Below are 18,558 nucleotides of genomic sequence, written 5' to 3'. Positions count from 1 at the left end.
TTGTTGTTTCGTGAAGCAGTTGCAGCCATGTCGCTGAATAGCTTTTTCGCGCGACGCCCATGCTTTTGGAGAGATCATACTCCCTTCACCCCACTCAATCAACTCGTTTTGAATTCATCGCGACGCTTCATTTCTGGATATTATCCCGCCTCAGATCATCCAACAGCAGCATCTATCCCAACGCATGTCTATGCTCCCCAAAGCATCAACTGCAGGTTTACCTCTTTGCGTTATGGCGGAACATCAAAAGTCTGATTTCCCTGGGGTAAGTTCTTCAGGCAACGTTCACTCCAGTCGTACCATCCTATCTTCCTTCAAGGAGCTCACGTGCTCGTTAGATTGGCAATTCCGTTGGCCACTATGGCATTCAGTATAGCGAAACCATCGACACGCAACAACCATGCTCCTATCTGCCCATGCTGCAAATTAGATCTCATGGTACCTCTCCAACTCTCCAAGTTTCAAAACACTCGCTAACACAAGGGCTGCCACATAGGCCACCATCGCTCCATTCAGCCTGAAGAGGACGTATACAACTGCCCGATCCCAGTAACCAGTCCCCAGGTTTTTCAGCCTCGTCTACCATCCCTGCCCCGATACCAGCATAGTTCGTCGCCTGCTCAACCCGGTTGCGAGGATGATCAATCACTTGCCGGCGGCGTTTTGCTCCAATCATCAGATCAAAGTACCCCCTACAATAGAATCACCCGGCCGAGCAATCCTGAGTCTCACGAGCAAGCACACTTTGTAGAGACTCCGACACATTCGCTACTACCCTCCAGGGGATATATCAGGGTCAGCTCGGCGCATGAAGATAAAGATATCGGTACTCGTCGTCGGCATCATGCCTGCGTCCTCGATAGCCCTGCCCGCCCTGGCCATTCGACCCGAATGCGAAAGGGTTTTCATAATGCTTGGCAAGAAAACTTCACTCCTTTACATTACGCACCTCCAGGGCCTCAGCGAAGTGTACTAAGTACCCATTTTCCGGACGGCTCGCAGCAAGGCGTATCTGCAATCGCACCATGGTCCACCGGCACTCCGTTTCACAACCAGCAAGGAGTTAGCCAAACTACAACAGACTCTTTGAGTTCTACCTTGAGCTTTGAAAATACCAGCCCTGACAGTAGCGGGGGATTTTCCATTTCAATTCACAGTTCCGCTCCTCAAAGAGCGCCTTGGGATCGAAAGCTTACAGAAATGTATACCAACGATAGCCCGTTGCTCAAGTCATGGAGAAAGTCTGAAGCTCGCCAGCCGCCTCTCACACCACCCTGGAGAAAAGGAGGAATAGCTGCCCGGGTACCAGCTGAGCTACTGGAGAAGGCCTCATGGAGGACAGTGGCCGAGCTTGAAAACGAGCCTCACGCCCAGCGAGAAGCAAAATCCCAAGAAACTTCCAAGGGTCAGCTTCGGCATAGCATTTGCATTCGTCGAGACTCTGCGGTAGAATTGCCTCAAAGCGATTGTGAACCTAGTCAGCAAAGCTCCCTCGATAGCCATCCTCAATATCAAGATACACAGCAGCGCCGAACTCACGCCGCTCCCCAACGAACCTCTCATTCCATCTCCGAACATTTCTCTGGTCACCCAGCTCCTTGCGTCCCACCGCACTCAAATGGGACCAAAAGCCTTTTCCAGCTACTCCAGCAACCACAGCTACCGCCAGCTCCAGCCATGCCTCAAGGTTCTCCGCCTCACCTCCCTACCTCTTCAACTTGGTCCGGCGATTCTACTTTCTTGATGACCTCACCAGCACTCCCAGCCCGTAATCCACTACGCCTCAAACCCACCTATCCGCTACTACCCCCTGACCACCCCAACGCAGGCGCCGAACAATCCATCGTCAAGTGGCTGGAACTTTGCGAATCAGAGAGCAGAAGCCAGAACGGTCCATCCAAGGACGGTCTCGGAGCGCAAGAGAAGCAGAGAGAGCATAGCAGCAGCGTTAATCACTTGACGGACGTCCGAATAGGCGAGTGTGCACACGAGCACTGTGGAATTGGACCTCGGCGCCGCCCAACGGGAGCAGAGGAGTGGATAGGCCTAGCGAAGCAAGACCATTTGATACGCGATCGATGGAGCACGGGCCTACGAGGTGGTGATTTTTCTTTCTCTGCAGGCGATGAAACCCCTTGCAAGCGCGTAAGTCTCCTATATTATTGACCTACTGCCTCGCATGCTCAGAAAGCGGCACTAACCCCGTCACAGCGGCCTCAGCCTTCCGATGATATATCGAAACGCGCTTGTCGCGCCACCGACTCTACGCACACCTTCCCCTCGGCTTCGACCTCCGCATCTTCCCCATCCATTCTCTCAGATGCCCAAGCTCGCCTCCGGTATCCCGCATCGCCCTCCCCATCCCCCTTCTACCTCGAGGAGGAGCTGTCCCGTATGACGAGCTGCGAGTTCGAACAACGCGGCCGTAGCCCATCGCCGAGGCCTCCATTTGGGATGCTAAGCGAGCTCCGTCGTGGATTGGACCTAGATGAGGCGTCATGGGACTCCGACTCGTCGTCACGCTCTGATTCGTTCTCCCATGGGCACTCCATTACCGTCGGCGGCGTCAAAATTGGCACTGAGTTGTTCATGGATGCGGTGGAGTGGCAGCGTGAGAGCGCGTCTGATCCGTTTAGGGGAAGACAGGGTGGAATGAGAGCCATTGCGCGCGAGCTAGAGCTGGTTGGATCCGCTTCTGTTCGTGATGAAGAGGAAGGGCGTATTGGAGGGGCGATGGTCAACAGCGAGGCGCACGCAACGCCAGTTTCCGGGACCGATGGCGGCGTGGTCGTGACGCTGAGTCCGAACGTTACGATCGAGCGCGGTAAGGGGCGGAGATGGAGACGGGGAGAGGGTAGCCGGATGGCGGAAGCGGTGAAGGCGTTTACGGCGAGGCGGGCAGCGACTGCAGTGTGATTGGAAGGTGGATGGCGGAGCACGTTCAGCGTTCGACAGGATGGATCAGAAGGGTTGTCGGAGATCGTTTGAAGGCAGTAGGTTGGTAAGTTGGCTATTGAGTGTCCTTTGGTTAGTCGTGAGTACTGTATCAGTGTTTTGCTTTCAGCCCTCCGATGCCGTCTTTTAGAAAATCTAAACAAGCCCCGGTGATGGACGGTGACGTCGCGGGGGGAAACGCGAGAGGTTGCAATTCACCACCTGATGAAAACAAACATCTCAACACCACAGTCCCACGTCCGCCCCACGACGCATTTCCACCAAACCCTCTCCTATACAGCCACGGCCAGCTTCCCCAATCTTCACAAAAAATGTCCCAAATCTCCTACAAAGAAAAATGGAAAGCTCTCGGCCCACCCCAGCTCGCCTCTACTCCCTCTACTCCACAGCAGCCTATAAAATGGACCCTCGCATCTAGCTCCCGGCGCGGAAACTGGTACGCCCATCCACAATCCAACTCGCCGCTTTGACTTGCTAACCTAACTCTCTAAAGGGACCGCTACGACTTCCAACTCCACCCCCCCTTCGACTCCTTCTTCGCCACAGTCTGGAATAACTACAAAACCGCCGGCATCGACGTGATGACGGAGCCGGGGGCGCAGCGCCCGGTTCGGTGGGGCTATGTCCCGAATTACAACGTGCAGGTGATACAGGCGAAGCGTAAGTTCGAGAATACTCCGAAATAATCTTGAACATGGTGGACTGACAGGATACGGGGGTAGTTGACCACCGGGGCAAGCTCTTTGACAGGCAGCTCTATCAGGTTTTCCAGGAGACGACGCGGCAAGGGCAATCGCCGTATGCTCCTTCGAGTGCGCCGTGGGTTGTTGGACCCGGGGGAAAGGTTGGGGCGGTGGGGAGTGGTGAGAGGGAAGCCTCGGAGACGCCTGTGAGGAGCAGGGGTTATGGCACTCCTGACAGTGCGCTTTCCTGAGACATCTTTGATGGGAAGGTATTAGGACACTTCGCCTGGAGAATGATACAACCTAGGGATAGGATGGCATAAAAGGGTGCTCGCAGAGATAAAGAAGACAAATGTGGGGTGGAGAGAGCGTTGGATGTTCTCGGTAGGATCAGGCCTTTATAGCCCTCACTAGAGACGCGATAAGATCCTATGGATGGCGGACGAGTGTGGGGGACGTCGACAGGTATGAGGAAGAGGCTCCCTCAGACGAGCGTGGATGCCTAGGTACATTATGGAAGGCCTATCTCGGCGAGTAATCCTAGATGATGGCGTAATAGAGACAACACTAATTCGTGTCCTCTTGATTATAGCCTTAGAGTACAAGCCTTTAAACTGTTACTCGTTGTCTATTTATACTTGAGAAATAGACACCTAGCATGATTGAATAATGCCACTTCCCGAGCACCTTGATTGACTCTAATTTTATTGTCGGTGTTGCATACTTCGTAGAGCATTCGAGTGTCGAACGAGTGCTGAAGCTGCCCCGGAGGCCTGGATGTGTCCTGGATGTGTACAGAGGGTCCTGTGGTAACGTACCGGACGTCAAAGTGGATCTGTGCCTCAGATTGGCCGACTGACAACAGCTAAATTAGGGGATAGTAGGTGCGCTAACACCTACCTATCGATAAAAAGCAGGCTTCCAAGATTCAAGAGTAAACATGGAACCAGCACATGGCATAATCGACTACACATTGGATCATCTAGCCTCTCGCAGACCATATCCCAACACTCAACCATTTTCGCGTGTCTTCTTTGTATTAAACGCACATGACCCGTCAATCGCACCCTCACTCACCCAAACATAGCAAATCCTACTTCCAAACTCCCAAAATCGCAACATGCACTTTTCCACACTCCTCGCCACCGCCCTCCTGGCCACCACCTCCGTCCTCGCCGCTCCCGCCCTCAAAGACAAATAGAGCAAGGGCCAAGGCTTCCAATCCGTCTGCAGCGTCGGCTCGTGGAGTGCGCCGATGTGCTGCGGCACCGACGCCGCCGATCCGCACCAGTGCCAGTCTCGTACGTGTGGCGTTGCCATCTTTCCCAAACTGCAGAATATGGACTTACAGATACGAAACTCGTTTAGCCCCTGCGAATCCGCATAGCCTTCCTGATTTTATCATCCTTTGTAAGGAGATTCGCAAGCAGCCGAAGTGCTGCAATTTGGATTCTGTGAGTTCTTCCTAGTGCCGAGCTGGGGAGAGGTTTTTGTGTCATGGTTATGGGTATGGGTTCTAATGATTGTGAAGACTGACTATGGACTAGTTTGCCGTGATCTCGTTGCGTAGATGATGGGCCGTCGGAGCCAGTTGGGGTTATGGGATGGGTGTGTTGCGTTGGGCGGTGGCTGGTGCCAATGGCGATGGCGTAAATATGGATGTGGTAGATTGCGTGGCTAGGATTAGTACTGTATAAGGCGTAGCTTTTCTGGCATCGGCAGCAACATGTAATCGTTCGCTCTGAGGGCGTTCTTGAAAGGCCAGTAAGTTTATTAGCCGATCACTCTAGCTAGGCTATCCTACCAGGATCTATAGTACACCTTGTCAGTGACAACCTCGTATAGCAAATAAAGACTTTTGAACCTGCCTCCAGCACATTCAGGGCACTACTGACCGCTTATAGGCCTGAGTAGTCGGTTCATAGGATCAGACTGTGTATACCTGTCCTACTACTGGCTGAGATAGTCTAGCAAGGTATCAGGCTGGTTAGAAACGTCCTTCGGCCACTTCAAACACAGTACAAAGCCGTTCAGGCATAACGGCCTAGTGCACGCATGCTTTTATCCCAGTACGATAATGTTGTCAGGCGTGTAGCAGGTCCGTCTCAACATTCGCCCAACGTTCTCTTCCCCTTTCTCTTGGATGGTTTCTTGGACGGCGTAGTATTAGGAGCAATATCCCGGAGATTTCGCTTCGCAAGTCTCTCGTGCTCACCTATTTCGTCGCGGTGTCTCTCGACCGCGCGAAAGTCTGGATGGTCGTGTGGTTCGATTCCAAGGCGGATCGGGGCGACTTGACTAGAGAATCCATGCTTCTGAATGAGCACTGGGATATCGCTGACCATGAGGTGTTTACCCAACGTCGTCGATGACAGTTCGTCCGGATGCTCTCTGGCATACTCCATCACCATCGTGAGTTCTCGCCGGCCTTCTTCTGTGGGAAAGTGGGCAACACCTTTGATTATGTCCCGTAAAAGGTAGTCCTGTAACGTGTAGATCCTACGACGAGGTATCTCCCAGCGGGCTGTAGTCAGATCATCGATCCTGCCCTCGGGACGCGCTACCCCTCTTCCAAACCTGCGGCCGTTGTGGATGCGGTCATCTGAACGATTTACTTGCATCTCGAGTGCGTTTGAAGTGCGGCCCCGACCTGGTAATGGTTGAAGGTTCCTCGCCCAGTTCTGGAAAAAATTAGTTTGGAGCTACTAAAGTGTTGTCAATGTACTCACGATGAACTTAGAGATGGTATCGAAGCTCCAGCCATTCTGAACTAGACGATTGATGCCGTTGTGCCAGATCGTATGCAACGGAAAGAACTAGTGATGTTAGCCATCCGCGTCAATTACAGGCATTGTGAGAGTCTTGAAACAGATACTTACAGTAAGAAGCTCTTCTGCGGTAATCTCCAAATTTCCCAACAAGTGTATATTGACAGTATCAGGAGGGACTTCCTGATAGAAACTAGACTTACTGACTGTAGACATGCTAGATCTGTCAGGGTCTGGCGCCACACTTGCACCTCCTTCCCTTGGTTCACCATTGGTGTTCCTGACGGGAATTTCAAAGGGTTCAGTTTTTTTGTCAGTTTCATCCTCTACAAGAACAAGTCTCCTCTTGATACCTATCTGTTGCAGCGTGAACTTGACTGGAGCCGCCTTTATACCCTGTGTAGCGCTTCCGGGTGTTGCCGCACTTCCAGTATGCAGAGCATGAGATGCTAGGCGTTGCATGACTGGAGTTGCAAAGGGCTGCGGAGCCGCGGACGAGATATCCTGCTTCTGGGGAAGAGCGGACGTCTGCTGAACGAATTGGGGCGGGACATCGATAGCTGTAAAGGCATTGTCAGTAGTGTCGCTAGGAAGAAGGCGTATCTGAACTTACAAGGAGGCGGCGCGATACCTAGTGCCCAAGCATTCCGAAACCCTGCCTGTTCAGCAACAAGGTATGCAACAGTCCAGTTTGGCGTAGGGCGGCGCTCTTGGGCTTGGCCGTTGACGGCGCGCGTCCAGTTATCTAAAGCCGGATTGCCCTCCTCTGGTTCCAGATCATGGAGACTGGATTCGTCCGGTATCTCTGTGCCTTCCATTCCGCAGTTCCGTAGGGGTGGATTCGGTGGTTGTACGAGAAAGCGGTCGCTATGATAGAAAGGCATGATTTTGAACGCGGAGAGAATAGCGAGCAAAAATCTGTTACCCTGGTAATGCAGGTGAATGCACTTCCGCGCGGTAAGGATCGTGCTTATCGTCGGTGACGAAGGCGCTGACCAGCTCAGAATTCAGGGCCTTTGATTCCTCGAAAAACACGTCTGCGTCTACTGTAAACAGTAGGAGCAATTTCTTATAGGCAATCCAGAAGATTCTCCGATACGCCAAGATCGCTCTGGGTTCACAGGGGGGCTCGTGCTCGTCGTCATGATGGAAGGTAGGTTGTGTCCTAGGCGACGGCTTTGCCAAAGAATAACGATGCTACTTTCATTCCATCCACGGCGCCATGTATGTGTGCTAGCTCGAAGTTCTTTGTGGGAGTATATTACTATTATCCGACTTAGACTATAGAAAAATACCAGGAAGACCAGTGGGGACGCGATGCGATCTCTGAAATATGTTGGGCATGATAACCAGAGAATACCCGTAGGGTAGTATCTTACTAAGAAGCACCTACCTACATCCCAGTTGTCTGTTCTTGCTTAGGTGAATTGGAGGGCGAACCTCTCATTTTGGGATTGTTTCCGGAAGTCTAGGTCCAGCAACGTCACAGTCTAGAGTTGGATGAAGCTGAGATGATCCAAAGAGACGCAAGTTTTGACTGAGAATAGATGGATATCTTTCCCTTACTATATAACTGTGTGGAACTCATGCCATTGTTTACATATGTGAGAAGGGATGGGATGAAGTTGAGATGGACGTCGGTCCGGTTTTGCTTAGTAGTCTAGTCGTCACGTGCAGGAACACTCAGCTACGTTGGACCATTGGAGCCTCATCAACGACCTACCTCACGGCCTCACCTCCAATATTCAGCCACCCACTACCCCTCTGCTACTCATAAACCTCGAATCTGAGATAGCACCACCAAAAGCGCGCCATCAGCCATCATGTCCAACGGACAGGTGCTCAAGGCCGACAAGGACTTCTCGAAAGAGACGGACAAGGTGTTGCCAGAAGCAGAGGAGCTTGCTAAGGTTGGTATCAGGTATGAAACTGGAGAGCTTCCATCTGACAGAATCTAGAGCAATGTCCAGGCCGCTATCGAGAAGCTCATGTTGCTAGAGAAGCAAACGCGACAGGTACATCCCCCGCCACCTCCAAGTGCTCCGGCCCCGTATTAATAACATCCAGGCGTCCGATCTTGCCTCTACATCTCGCGTCATCGTCGCCATCGTCACAATAGCAAAAGAATCTGGGGATTGGAGTCTGCTGAATGAGCAAGTGTTGCTGCTCTCCAAGAAACATGGGCAGCTCAAGCAGGCAATTACGAAGATGGTGCAGGTGGTGATGAGATTCTTAGACGATGTTCCGAGCTTGGAGACGAAGTTGACCGTCATCGAGACCCTGCGGACGGTGACGGAGGGCAAGGTAGGCAGTGTTCTAGTCTTCACATGATTATAATCGTTAACATGGTTATTAGATCTTTGTCGAAGTCGAGCGAGCGCAAATAACCCGCATCTTGTCCAACATCAAGAAGGAACAAGGTGATATCAATGCCGCTACCGATATTCTATGCGAGCTCCAGGTTGAGACGTTCGGATCAATGTCACGTCGGGAAAAGACCGAGTTCATCTTGCAGCAGGTGTCTCTTTGCATAGAGAAGGGCGACTGGACACAGGCGGGTATCTTGAGCCGGAAGATCGGTACCAAATACTTTACACGGAGGCCGAAGAAGACCCCGGAGCAGTTGGAGAAAGACCAGAAGGAACGGGAAGAGAAGGAGAAGAAGAGGAGTGCGGATGACCCTCCCGTAGAGCCGGAAGACGACGTTACGGATCTCAAGCTGAAATACTACGAGCAGCAAATCTTACTGGCCAAACATGACCAGAAGTACCTGGAGGTCTGCAAGCATTATCGGCAGGTTCTCGATACGGAGGCCGTGGAGGAGAATCCCAAGCAGTTACAAGCGGTAAGATGGACCACGAAAGCGTCTTTGACGTCTACTAATTGAGCATTAGGTGCTTCAACGAGTCATCTACTATGTCATTCTCGCCCCCTACGACAACGAGCAGTCCGACCTCCTCCACCGCATCCACCGCGATTCACGAAACCTCCAAATACCCGAAGACGCTCAGTTGGTCAAGCTGTTCACAGTCCCCGAGCTGATGAGATGGCCGATGGTCGCCAAGCAGTTTGGCAGCCATCTCTGCAGCACTGATGTCTTCGATGACGAGAAGGACCCGGATGACCCACAGGCGTTCCAGCGATGGGATGATCTCCGGAAGCGTGTCATCGAGCACAACGTCCGTGTCGTGGCCAAGTACTACACTCGGATCCAAATACCACGTCTGACGCAGCTTCTGGATCTCAAGGAGGACGAGACGGAGAAGTACATCAGCGAGCTTGTCACCGCGAAGACCATCTACGCGAAGATCGATCGGCCAGCGCGGATCGTGAATTTTGCAAAGCCCAGGGATGCCGATGATGTGTTGAATGAGTGGAGCGGCAACATGAAGAGCTTACTAGGTCTGTTGGAGAGGATCGACCACCTCATCACAAAGGAGGAGATGATGGCCCGTATCCAGCCAAAGAAGGTTGAGAAATCGAAGACCGGCAAGGCGCATTAAGTAGACGACTAACAGGGAACTTGGAATCTTCATGGTTTCCAATAAGTCTAGATCATTGCGAGCCTTCTATATTATCTTGGCTCCGCGCTCTCTGGCGCGTTGTACTATAGACGTCTATGCCCCAACGCCTTCTATATCTATGTCTAATCGTGTTTCATGCAAATGCCCAATAAGTCCCATCTCCTATAGTGACCTCAGAAAGGCACATCCATGTCCTCAACGCTCTCCTCACTCGCTTTGCCCTTCTCTCCCGCCTCCACTTCCGCTATTACTTCCTTGATGAACCCCACCAGCGCCGCCACGTATGCCTTCTGACTACTCGGCAAGAAATGTCCTCCTGGATGATACACCATCCTTCCCTCACTCTTCTCACACCTCTCTACCAGCGCCAAACTCCTCGCCTCCTCCACAACCGCATCCATGGTCCCCAGAAAATGAAGCACAGGCGTCGAAATCTTAGGCTCATAGAAACCCCGATATATCTCCACCCCCCTCGCCGCAAACCCCGAATAACTCACCGCAAACTTCAGCGGCGGATGGATCGTCTCGGTGATGAATCCCGTATCCGCCTCAAAGCTCTCCGGGTACCGCATGCAGCCCTCCTTATACAGCTTCTCAAAGCCCTCCCGCCGCCCGGGCTCCAGCAGCGCCGCCACCATCGCGCTCATCGCGCCCCCCTGCGAGAACCCAATCACGCCATCAAACGGGCCCTCGCGCTTCAGCACGTCGGCGATGGTGTCGAGGCCTTGCTCGAGGCCCTCGTAGGTGTACGGCTCGCTGTCGCCTTTACGCCGCCACCAGGCCCACGCATCCGGCTGCTCGGGCTCCTGGCCCTCTGGGGTGTCGGCGGCCGAGGGCAGCGTAAAGGGGATGTCGGCGGCGGCGAGGTGGATGGGCGCGGTGGGGTAGACGAGGGAGACGCCGGCGGGGAAGGCTTTTTGGAGGTTCTTCTCTAAGGCGCGCGTTTTGGAGCGGAACGAGGGGCCGGATTGCGTGAAGCCGTGCAGCATGAGGATTTTGAGCGGTTTGGTGGGGTAGGGCGGTGCGGAGCCCATGATGGAAGGGGAGGAAAGGTTGGGTGGTGGATAGGTTTGTAGGGGAGGTCGGCGGAGGAGTTGGTTCAGGAGTTGGGCTAGGCGGCCATTGGGTGGCATGAAGAGTGTATAGGTCGTTGGAGATGGAGAAGAAGAGCGTGGATAAATGGAGCCTGAAAGCGAGGCTGACGTCGGTGTTCGTAGGGCTGAAGCTCGGACTCGAACTTCTCCAAAATTTAATTTCCATCTGAACTTTCGCAGCAGCTCTCGGAGCTCTGCCCTCCCCACACCAGCCGCGGCCATGCTCACCGAACAATTTGTTGCTGCAATTGCAGCGCCCTCGAAACCGAATACTGGCGTCGCGAGAGATGTGGGCATCTTCGTCCACGAGTTCCAGCCGATGGCCGCTCAGCGCGCAGCTTTCAAGAAGAGCGCCGCCCCGCCAAACTGCATTGCGGTGAGCGCAACGCATATATTTGCTGCGCAAGCAGACAAGGCGGTGGTACACGTATACAGCCGCGAGAAGGGGAACCAGGAATTGTTGGTGCCGTTTCAAGAGCGGATACACAGTTTGGCGCTCGCAGCGGAAGACAGTGTGCTATTGCTTGGGACAGAAGGAGGAAGGATATTAGTCTGGGAGGTACTATAATCATGCGCTATACATATTTAAAGGCAGTTATATTAATGTATGTGTAGATATGCACCAGTCGACTCGTATCAACTCCGCCATCCCATCTCCAGCGCGTAACAAGCCTCGCTGTCGATCCAACCTCCAACTTCTTCCTCTCCGGCTCTACCGACTCACAGATCCACGTCTGGTCGCTCCCAGCCCTCCTCTCCTTCGCCCCAGACACCTCCCGCGCGCCGCTACATACCCTTTCCACCCACCGCGGCCCCGTCACAGCTCTTACAGTCGGTCACAGCACCAGTTCCGCCAACATCGCCGTCTCGGCCTCGTCCGACAACTCTGCCATAGTATGGAATTACCAGACAGGAACGCTACTGCGGACCTATCTGCTAGAGGTCACACCACAAGCCCTCGTTCTCGACCCTGCAGATCGCGCCGTCCATGCCGCATACGCAGACGGTAGCATCCAGACCATCGACTTCTTCGCCGGAGATGCCGTAGCACCTGCATCTGCAACTAACACTCTTCATGATCCCGCGCACGCTCATCGTCCCTTACAACCTCCTCCACGCACCCGTTTCAACGCCACAAGCCAAAATCTCGGTCCTGCACTGTCCATCTCACTGAATTGGGACGGTACAACTCTCATCTCCGGCCATGAGAGCGGGAAGATTGCATCCTGGGATGTTGCAAAGGGCGCATACTCCTCGACGCTCGGCAATCTGCCAGGTGCGGTCACTAACCTAAGCTTCTTGGAGCCGACAGGATGGCCAGAAACAAAAGAAGCCAAATTTAAGATCCCAGCGGTGGTGAAACCGAAGCCAGACACTGGAAATGGAGACAGTATAATCGGTATCGTACCAGCCTTGTATACAATGAATGTGCAGTTGACCGGTCGCCTAAACACGAGTATATCCGCCGCAACGGCAGAGATAGGAGCTCCTCAGTTGAGTCTGTTTGAAGAGGCGCTCACGCATCCATCGTTCCCCGACGAGCTACTGGATGAAGGCTTGGCGGAGTTAGCGGCCTGGGATGGCGGGTCGCAGAATACAGCGTCGAAGTCTGTGGACTTCCTGCCGCTTGCGCCGGCCGGCGAAGAGGTCGGGCAAACTGCAAATGAGCAGCTCGAGGATTTGAAGGCCAGGTTCAAAAAGCTACAAGAGATACAGAAGGTTACGTTTGGGCAGATCACACAACTGAAGCAGGAAAGGAGGACTTGGGTGGATCTGGAAGCGAAGAGGGAGGCACGAAAAGCAAGGAGAAGAGCAAGATTGTTCGCAAAGCCCAAAGGCCATGCAGCGGCAGGAGCAGATGATAATGATCACGATGAGGACAGTAGTGACCATGACGAGGTTATGGCCGACAGTGAGGAAGATAGCGGCGATGAGGAGGTCAAGACCAAGAAAAGGGGGCCCCACGGCAGCAATGATGACATTATTGGCAAGGGAGAAGAGAGCCATAGTAGCGAGGATGATTTGGGGGATCTGGAGCGGAGTTCTGCGAGCGAGAAAGAAAGCGACGGTGATGACGGTTGACCGGGTCGCTGGTCTGTCTTGCGAAGCTCGGAGCAGCGATGCTTTTGAATCGATCTGCTCCATGGAAGCAACTTGGTGCGGTTGCTAGAGGTCTCATGGTGGCCTAAAGAATCGAGGGCTTCCCGAATTGGCAGCGTCTCCTGATTCAGAATCAGCCAGCGGAAGCTCTAGCTGCTAGGATGGCTAGCACATCGCATGTCTTGCATTCTGCGCAGGCCAAGCCGTAAGACCAACCTGTGAATCTTGAGTCCACAGAGTAGAATATTGCAAACAAGGACAAGTAGGCCACGTTTTACAGTGCCTTGTCATAGATATCCGTACACTCGTTCACCGCAGCGTGAGGAGTCTCATAGGGGGAGTCTTCAGACAACCTACAACAACTAGTCAAGAAACCAATGAATCCATCACTCTAGCACGTGGCAGTGAACATCCATATGGACCTAATCAGCCGCTTATCTAAAGCTACTGCTACATATATATAATGCGTGCCAACCACAGCAAGCATTGAAGAGGCCCACCCCTCAAAATCAGCCAAACTGCTCCGGCACGAATTACTAAGCTAAGTGTATTCCCAGCTGGACATGAAAGAAAAAGAGTAGTCTCGTGAGAGAGGAAGAAGAAAAGTATGTAAAAGATTGTAAGTAATCCCGAAATGAGCGCCCAATGAGTGGCATGCAGAATGCAAACCATCGCTTCTTTACTCCCACATGCACACCTGATGCTTTCTCGAAGCCATCGATCCTCAATCTCCCCATATATAACACCGAAGCCGCAAGCCCCCAATATGTGACACCTAACTTCCGTCGATAAACGATGGTCTTCTCGGGGCGCTCAGACCATGTCGCCGTCGCGTGCGACATCGAAGGCCGTCTCAACGCGGATGTCGTGCTGGTTCTTCTCAGACGACTTGTAGATCGACGTGGGGCTTTCCAAGGGTGTTCGGGTGTGAGAGTGGGAGGTGTTGGACGTCGAGGCTGTGTTTGCGCTGCCGGTGTTTATGGTCTTGCCGAAGGCACCTAGGAGCTTGCGGTGCGCGTCTGGGCCGCGGACAGCGATTCTGCGGTCGTCGACGGCGGTGCCGGCCCAAATGGCGGAGAGGGGGAGGAAGAGGCAGACGATGGTGAGGGTCTGCGACGCAAACTCAAGCACGGAGTAGGCGTAGTTGAGAGCGGTGAAGATGGCTGCGTTGAATGTTAGTGCTGGCCTGGAAATCGGTTAGGAAGTGTGAGGAGAGGCTTACCTGGTACGATCATCGTCTGGCAGCCCATGATGAAGATGATTTGCATAGGTCCTAGTTGCTGGATTCCGAGCTTCTTGCGCTGAGAGAGGGCGAAGCCGAGCTTGACGACGAAGATGACGCAGAAGAACCAGATGGACACGGCCTGTGTGATGTAGGTTGCGTTCAAGAACCACTGCATATCGTAGAAACCTTCGATGTTCATGATGGTTTCGTTGCTGAGAACGACCAAGGCGAAGCGGAAGGCGATAGTAAGGAGGGCTACTGAGGTCGTGATGACCATCGTCCAGAAACGTTGGATCTTGGATGCTGTGATGAGCATCACTCGGACCTGGAGCACCAAGGACGTCATAACGAGCATGACCAGGATCAGCGTAAGAGTGTTTGCCGAGATGGAAACTCCTATCTCGCTCTTTGGAACCCGCGAGTAATCGCCAGAGAAATACGTATAAGGGCTGTAGAAGGGGCCGGTGAAGTAGAGGCATTGCAGGATCGAACGAATGGAGTTGACCAGCAAGCAGGAAGCGTTGAGGACGAAGACGGGAGCGGCCCGCTTCTCGCGTCTGGTGAGCACGAAAAGTACTATCAACAGCATGAGAGAGGCTCCGACCTGAGAAGCGAAGTTGATGCAGATCCTGATGGCGTATGTCCTGTAGTAATCCAGATCGCTCATGCCGACTTCGAATTTGCTGCCATCCGTCATGTAGAGCGTGAAGTTTTGATTCCAGGGGTTGAAGTCAGGAGGAGCGGCCGTTCCGTTGGAGTCGGCCATGATGCTGACAAGCTGTCGGTCTGCAGATGACCGAAGGGCGGAATATAGACTGAGTTTCTCGATCGTGTACTCGCCGTCGCCAGGAGAAGGGTAGTTAGCTACCTTTCCTAGAGTCCTGGCTTGGTGCGAGAACGAGTAGAGCGGCTGGTGGCTTGGAGACGATCACTGGGATGACGAACTAGCAAATCTGAGGATGTTGAAAGAAATCGAGGAAGTTGCAGCTTCTGTTGCGTGGAGCAGCGAAGGAGAGATGGATGAAGAAATGCAACAATAGAAAGCGAGACAATGCAAAGGTTGGGCCATACACGCGGCTACATTGGTGGGTAAGATGGCTGAGGAGGATTCGATTGTTGCCGCTTCCCGAAGCAGAACAATACTAAGAAAGAGCGAGAGTCTCGGCCACCCCACCGTGCGGCCGCAAACTTCACCAGCACACCAAACCTGATGAATTGACCGTGGCTGCACACGCCATGACTTTTGGATTTTGCCTGCTTTCGAACTAGACGTATTTCTCAGGCCTGCAGCTCGCTGCTGTCTAGACTCGCCAGTGCGGCTGGAAGATCCTTCTGAACTCACGATGCTCTTGATCCTACAACCTCATTCGCAGCGTCTCATCCCTCGGCAGTGTTGAAGCAGCCGTTGGCGAGTTGGTCATATCCGGCGCAAGCCCTTAGTATTGTTCTCCAACGGCCATGTCTGAGATTTCACTACAGTGCACGCTCCCTAGGGCGAATTGAATGAGGTGGTCTGACGGCAAGCAGCGGAAGCGACGAGCATCGGCGTCGTTTCTCGAGTGGCTGGCTGCCGTCTGATACCTGGAAGGGCTCCTGCATGTGTGTAGGAGCTGGAGAGGGCTGCGTCGTCGTTCGGGGGTGCTCCACGTCGGCCTAGCGTCTCACGTGATAACCCGTTGCCATCTCGCGCTAAAGTCGCGTCCCGGCACGTCAATTTCACCTCTTTCCCCACTAACTCCACGACGATTCACGACATCAACCTCCTGCATGAAACTACGGCAACATGGAACATAGCGTGACCGTGACGCTGTGGCAGCTCTCCGAGACTTCTTTTACGTGGAACCTCCTAGAAGGGCAAAGCCGGGACATTGTCGAAAGTGGCGACGGTAGCTATATTCTCAGCATCATAAGCTCTGAGAAGGCCGTAGGTTCTATCAGTAAGCTCGTATCAACAGTATTTATGATCGGATGCTAGCTGCTAATTTTATCAAGCCGTGGAACCCTGCGGTGTTAAGCTCCAGGCAAAAGCAGAGCCCATCTGCGTAATTCCAAAAGAAGCAAGCCCACATGCGGAATATACCCTCAACGCATCATCTTCGAGCAGCACCGAGATTATCTTCCTGAGGGATGGCGATACTTTCTTCGTCAAATCGCCTGCCAGGAAGTTCCATGTCGAAGTTAGGAAGGATCAGGTCGATGTTGGGAATGATCAAGTGGACGATGTGAGCGGTGAAGTAAACGTTGAGAACGATCTTCTTGGCGCTGGGAACGACTGTATTGAAAAAGTTCAGGTTCGCTCATCGGCGTCCACTGCTAATGTCGTAGACCTTCAGAATGGGGATGCTGATTCGGACCAGACGGAAGACGAGGAGATTGACATTCCCAATTCACTTTTGGATGAAGCAACACCAAATCCTACATTAGAACGAGCTGACCTGGTTGAGGAGACACCAACCTCACGAAGACTTCAACAAGCCCAATCTGGAAAAGCTTCCTCTGCGACTTTGACTGGAGAATACGTCAGTCCTCAGGAGTTGGATTTACGTGGAACGAACCCCGCCGGGATGGAGACTGGCATTACCCAGGAACCATACTGTACAGCGCCTGGCAATACAGGAGATGCCAAAGATGTCTCTAGACATAACGAAAAGGACTTGGAGCCAACTAGTGAGCCGCCACCACGTCAAAAAGGCGTCTCAGTTGTTATTGAGAGGGCACACAGCAAGCGATCGAGTCCGGTCGATCTGGATGGTGACAATCTGGATGCCCGCGGACCCCCGAGTAAAAAGCGTCGAACGTCCAACGACGACTCACAGGATAGTCGCATTGAAGAGATAGTAGTGGATACCAACACCCGTCAGTCAAGACAGGCCAATTTCCCCCGTAAGACTTCGAAAAGCAGAAAGAGGTCGTCATCGCCAATCGCGAACCACTTGAGATCGTCTCAGAATACCGTGACGGAATCTCAGCTTTACGAACTTTCAGCTCCAAGAGTTGCGTTTAGCTACAGCACTATCCCGGATCAAAAGAAGTTCATGGCCTTTTTGGAGATGCACAGTGGTAAAAAGGTCGAAGCAGTGAAAGATGCGAATATCCTTTGGTAAGTTTGACTACACTCCAAAGGGTTTGAATACATGCTAACGCCGGTACGGTAGTGTGGGGCGCTCAGAGGTCAAAAAGACGGGGAAATTGCTGCGTGCCATCGTGCTCGGCGTTGCTATCGTTACAGACGACTGGTTCATCAGCAGCCACGCCATGGGGCGCTTGCTGAACCCTGATAGATTTGCACCTCGAGACCACAAGAACGAGAAAGCGTGGGGCTTTTCGTTGTACGATGTTCTTGGCAAGGAGCAGCGTACCATCTTCTCGGGAATGACAATTTGTTTCACGCCAGCCATGAAAGAGCATCACAATTCCTTCATAACTGAGATGAGGGATATCGTTCTCGAGGCTGGAGCAGAAAAAGTAATAACGAGAGCCGCAACTGGCGTGAAAGATGACGGCAACACGATCGTCATTGCGGTGAGCGATGAGAAAGACACTAATGCAGCCATTCTGCAAGACAGGGGCATGACCTGTTATACGAGAGACCTCTTGTCGACGAGTATTCTCCGTGGCTCGCTAGACCTAGAAAGCGACGAGTTCATCATCAAGCCAGACAGCTCGCACGGTGCCGGTGCACCGAAGAAGTTCAAGAGAGGTCGACCTCGCAAAAGCTGAGGACGTGCTGGAGAGTGGTCTCGGTTGCGTGCCCGCCGTGGTTGCGCTATGTCACATTATGGGAGGTGTATTTGTTCATGATAACAATGTCTGTAACGCGGTTACCGATTGACGAAGCTATGATGTTTACGAGACATGGGAGAAACTGGCATACTTAGGGGAACCAAAGGCATCGGGACAAAGACTTTTTGCAGCATAGCGTGGTTGACTTTTCCTAGTGTGCCTCACAAACCACCAGCTACTATGCCAACTTGTGGTACTAATAGCATATTTCTTCTCTTCAAAATTCTCTTTGCAGTACAAAATTTCAGCGCCTCAAACCCCAAAAGAAGATGATTCCCACTCTCCACCGCCCCGACGGCTCCCCAGCATAACTCACCCCCTCACCCCATCCCCCATAGCTTCCTCGCTGCATGAACCCTTCCGCGAGATAAACCAGCGTAAAGTATACACCTAATCACTCACTCAATGCCTCCCTCCCTCCCTCCC

The 18,558-nt window shown here is 52.9% G+C and overlaps 9 protein-coding genes across 9 annotated transcripts; 5 read left to right on the top strand and 4 right to left on the bottom strand.

The window, feature by feature from the left end:
* Positions 1-184: 184 nt before the first annotated feature.
* Positions 185-3,232, top strand: BDZ99DRAFT_564692 (uncharacterized protein; the record flags this gene model as incomplete). Its single annotated transcript, XM_033727385.1, has 4 exons — positions 185-265; positions 339-438; positions 497-2,145; positions 2,212-3,232. 4 exons carry the CDS (start codon positions 185-187, stop codon positions 2,914-2,916), a joined length of 2,535 nt encoding a protein of 844 aa, XP_033583826.1. The 3' UTR covers positions 2,917-3,232.
* Positions 3,233-3,266: 34 nt separating this feature from the next.
* On the top strand, positions 3,267-4,183 carry BDZ99DRAFT_564691 (uncharacterized protein; the record flags this gene model as incomplete). Its single annotated transcript, XM_033727384.1, has 3 exons — positions 3,267-3,391; positions 3,449-3,615; positions 3,678-4,183. 3 exons carry the CDS (start codon positions 3,267-3,269, stop codon positions 3,887-3,889), a joined length of 504 nt encoding a protein of 167 aa, XP_033583825.1. The 3' UTR covers positions 3,890-4,183.
* A 663-nt stretch (positions 4,184-4,846) lies between these two features.
* Positions 4,847-5,652, bottom strand: BDZ99DRAFT_3349 (uncharacterized protein). The gene is made up of 2 exons (XM_033714303.1): positions 5,530-5,652; positions 4,847-5,390 (listed from the first exon to the last, which is right to left on the bottom strand). The coding sequence occupies exons 1-2, from the start codon at positions 5,559-5,561 to the stop codon at positions 5,003-5,005; spliced, it is 420 nt and encodes a 139-aa protein (XP_033583824.1). The 5' UTR covers positions 5,562-5,652; the 3' UTR covers positions 4,847-5,002.
* Positions 5,653-5,743: 91 nt separating this feature from the next.
* On the bottom strand, positions 5,744-7,551 carry BDZ99DRAFT_513131 (uncharacterized protein; the record flags this gene model as incomplete). The annotated part of the gene is made up of 6 exons (XM_033724683.1): positions 5,744-6,319; positions 6,368-6,454; positions 6,518-6,966; positions 7,020-7,273; positions 7,332-7,452; positions 7,506-7,551. 6 exons carry the CDS (start codon positions 7,549-7,551, stop codon positions 5,744-5,746), a joined length of 1,533 nt encoding a protein of 510 aa, XP_033583823.1.
* A 582-nt stretch (positions 7,552-8,133) lies between these two features.
* Positions 8,134-10,077, top strand: BDZ99DRAFT_404080 (uncharacterized protein). Its single transcript, XM_033716381.1, has 5 exons — positions 8,134-8,316; positions 8,365-8,421; positions 8,474-8,710; positions 8,763-9,251; positions 9,301-10,077. The coding sequence occupies exons 1-5, from the start codon at positions 8,230-8,232 to the stop codon at positions 9,907-9,909; spliced, it is 1,479 nt and encodes a 492-aa protein (XP_033583822.1). The 5' UTR covers positions 8,134-8,229; the 3' UTR covers positions 9,910-10,077.
* Positions 10,078-10,103: 26 nt separating this feature from the next.
* BDZ99DRAFT_564688 (dihydrofolate reductase) lies at positions 10,104-10,964 on the bottom strand (the record flags this gene model as incomplete). The annotated part of the gene is made up of 1 exon (XM_033727382.1): positions 10,104-10,964. The coding sequence occupies one exon, from the start codon at positions 10,962-10,964 to the stop codon at positions 10,104-10,106; it is 861 nt and encodes a 286-aa protein (XP_033583821.1).
* Positions 10,965-11,244: 280 nt separating this feature from the next.
* BDZ99DRAFT_404075 (WD domain-containing protein) lies at positions 11,245-13,511 on the top strand (the record flags this gene model as incomplete). The annotated part of the gene is made up of 2 exons (XM_033716380.1): positions 11,245-11,574; positions 11,640-13,511. The coding sequence occupies 2 exons, from the start codon at positions 11,245-11,247 to the stop codon at positions 13,104-13,106; spliced, it is 1,797 nt and encodes a 598-aa protein (XP_033583820.1). The 3' UTR covers positions 13,107-13,511.
* Positions 13,512-13,525: 14 nt separating this feature from the next.
* On the bottom strand, positions 13,526-15,076 carry BDZ99DRAFT_404072 (uncharacterized protein). The gene is made up of 2 exons (XM_033716379.1): positions 14,347-15,076; positions 13,526-14,287 (listed from the first exon to the last, which is right to left on the bottom strand). The coding sequence occupies exons 1-2, from the start codon at positions 15,044-15,046 to the stop codon at positions 13,938-13,940; spliced, it is 1,050 nt and encodes a 349-aa protein (XP_033583819.1). The 5' UTR covers positions 15,047-15,076; the 3' UTR covers positions 13,526-13,937.
* A 1,016-nt stretch (positions 15,077-16,092) lies between these two features.
* On the top strand, positions 16,093-18,428 carry BDZ99DRAFT_564685 (uncharacterized protein). Its single transcript, XM_033727381.1, has 3 exons — positions 16,093-16,286; positions 16,342-17,449; positions 17,505-18,428. The coding sequence occupies exons 1-3, from the start codon at positions 16,133-16,135 to the stop codon at positions 18,067-18,069; spliced, it is 1,827 nt and encodes a 608-aa protein (XP_033583818.1). The 5' UTR covers positions 16,093-16,132; the 3' UTR covers positions 18,070-18,428.
* The last annotated feature ends 130 nt before the right edge of the window (positions 18,429-18,558 follow it).

Source organism: Mytilinidion resinicola (assembly GCF_010093595.1).
Source record: "Mytilinidion resinicola strain CBS 304.34 unplaced genomic scaffold BDZ99scaffold_1, whole genome shotgun sequence".
Lineage (NCBI taxonomy): Eukaryota > Fungi > Ascomycota > Dothideomycetes > Mytilinidiales > Mytilinidiaceae > Mytilinidion > Mytilinidion resinicola.
Note: the sequence above shows the minus strand (reverse complement) of the source record. Positions and strands in the feature narration are given on the sequence as shown.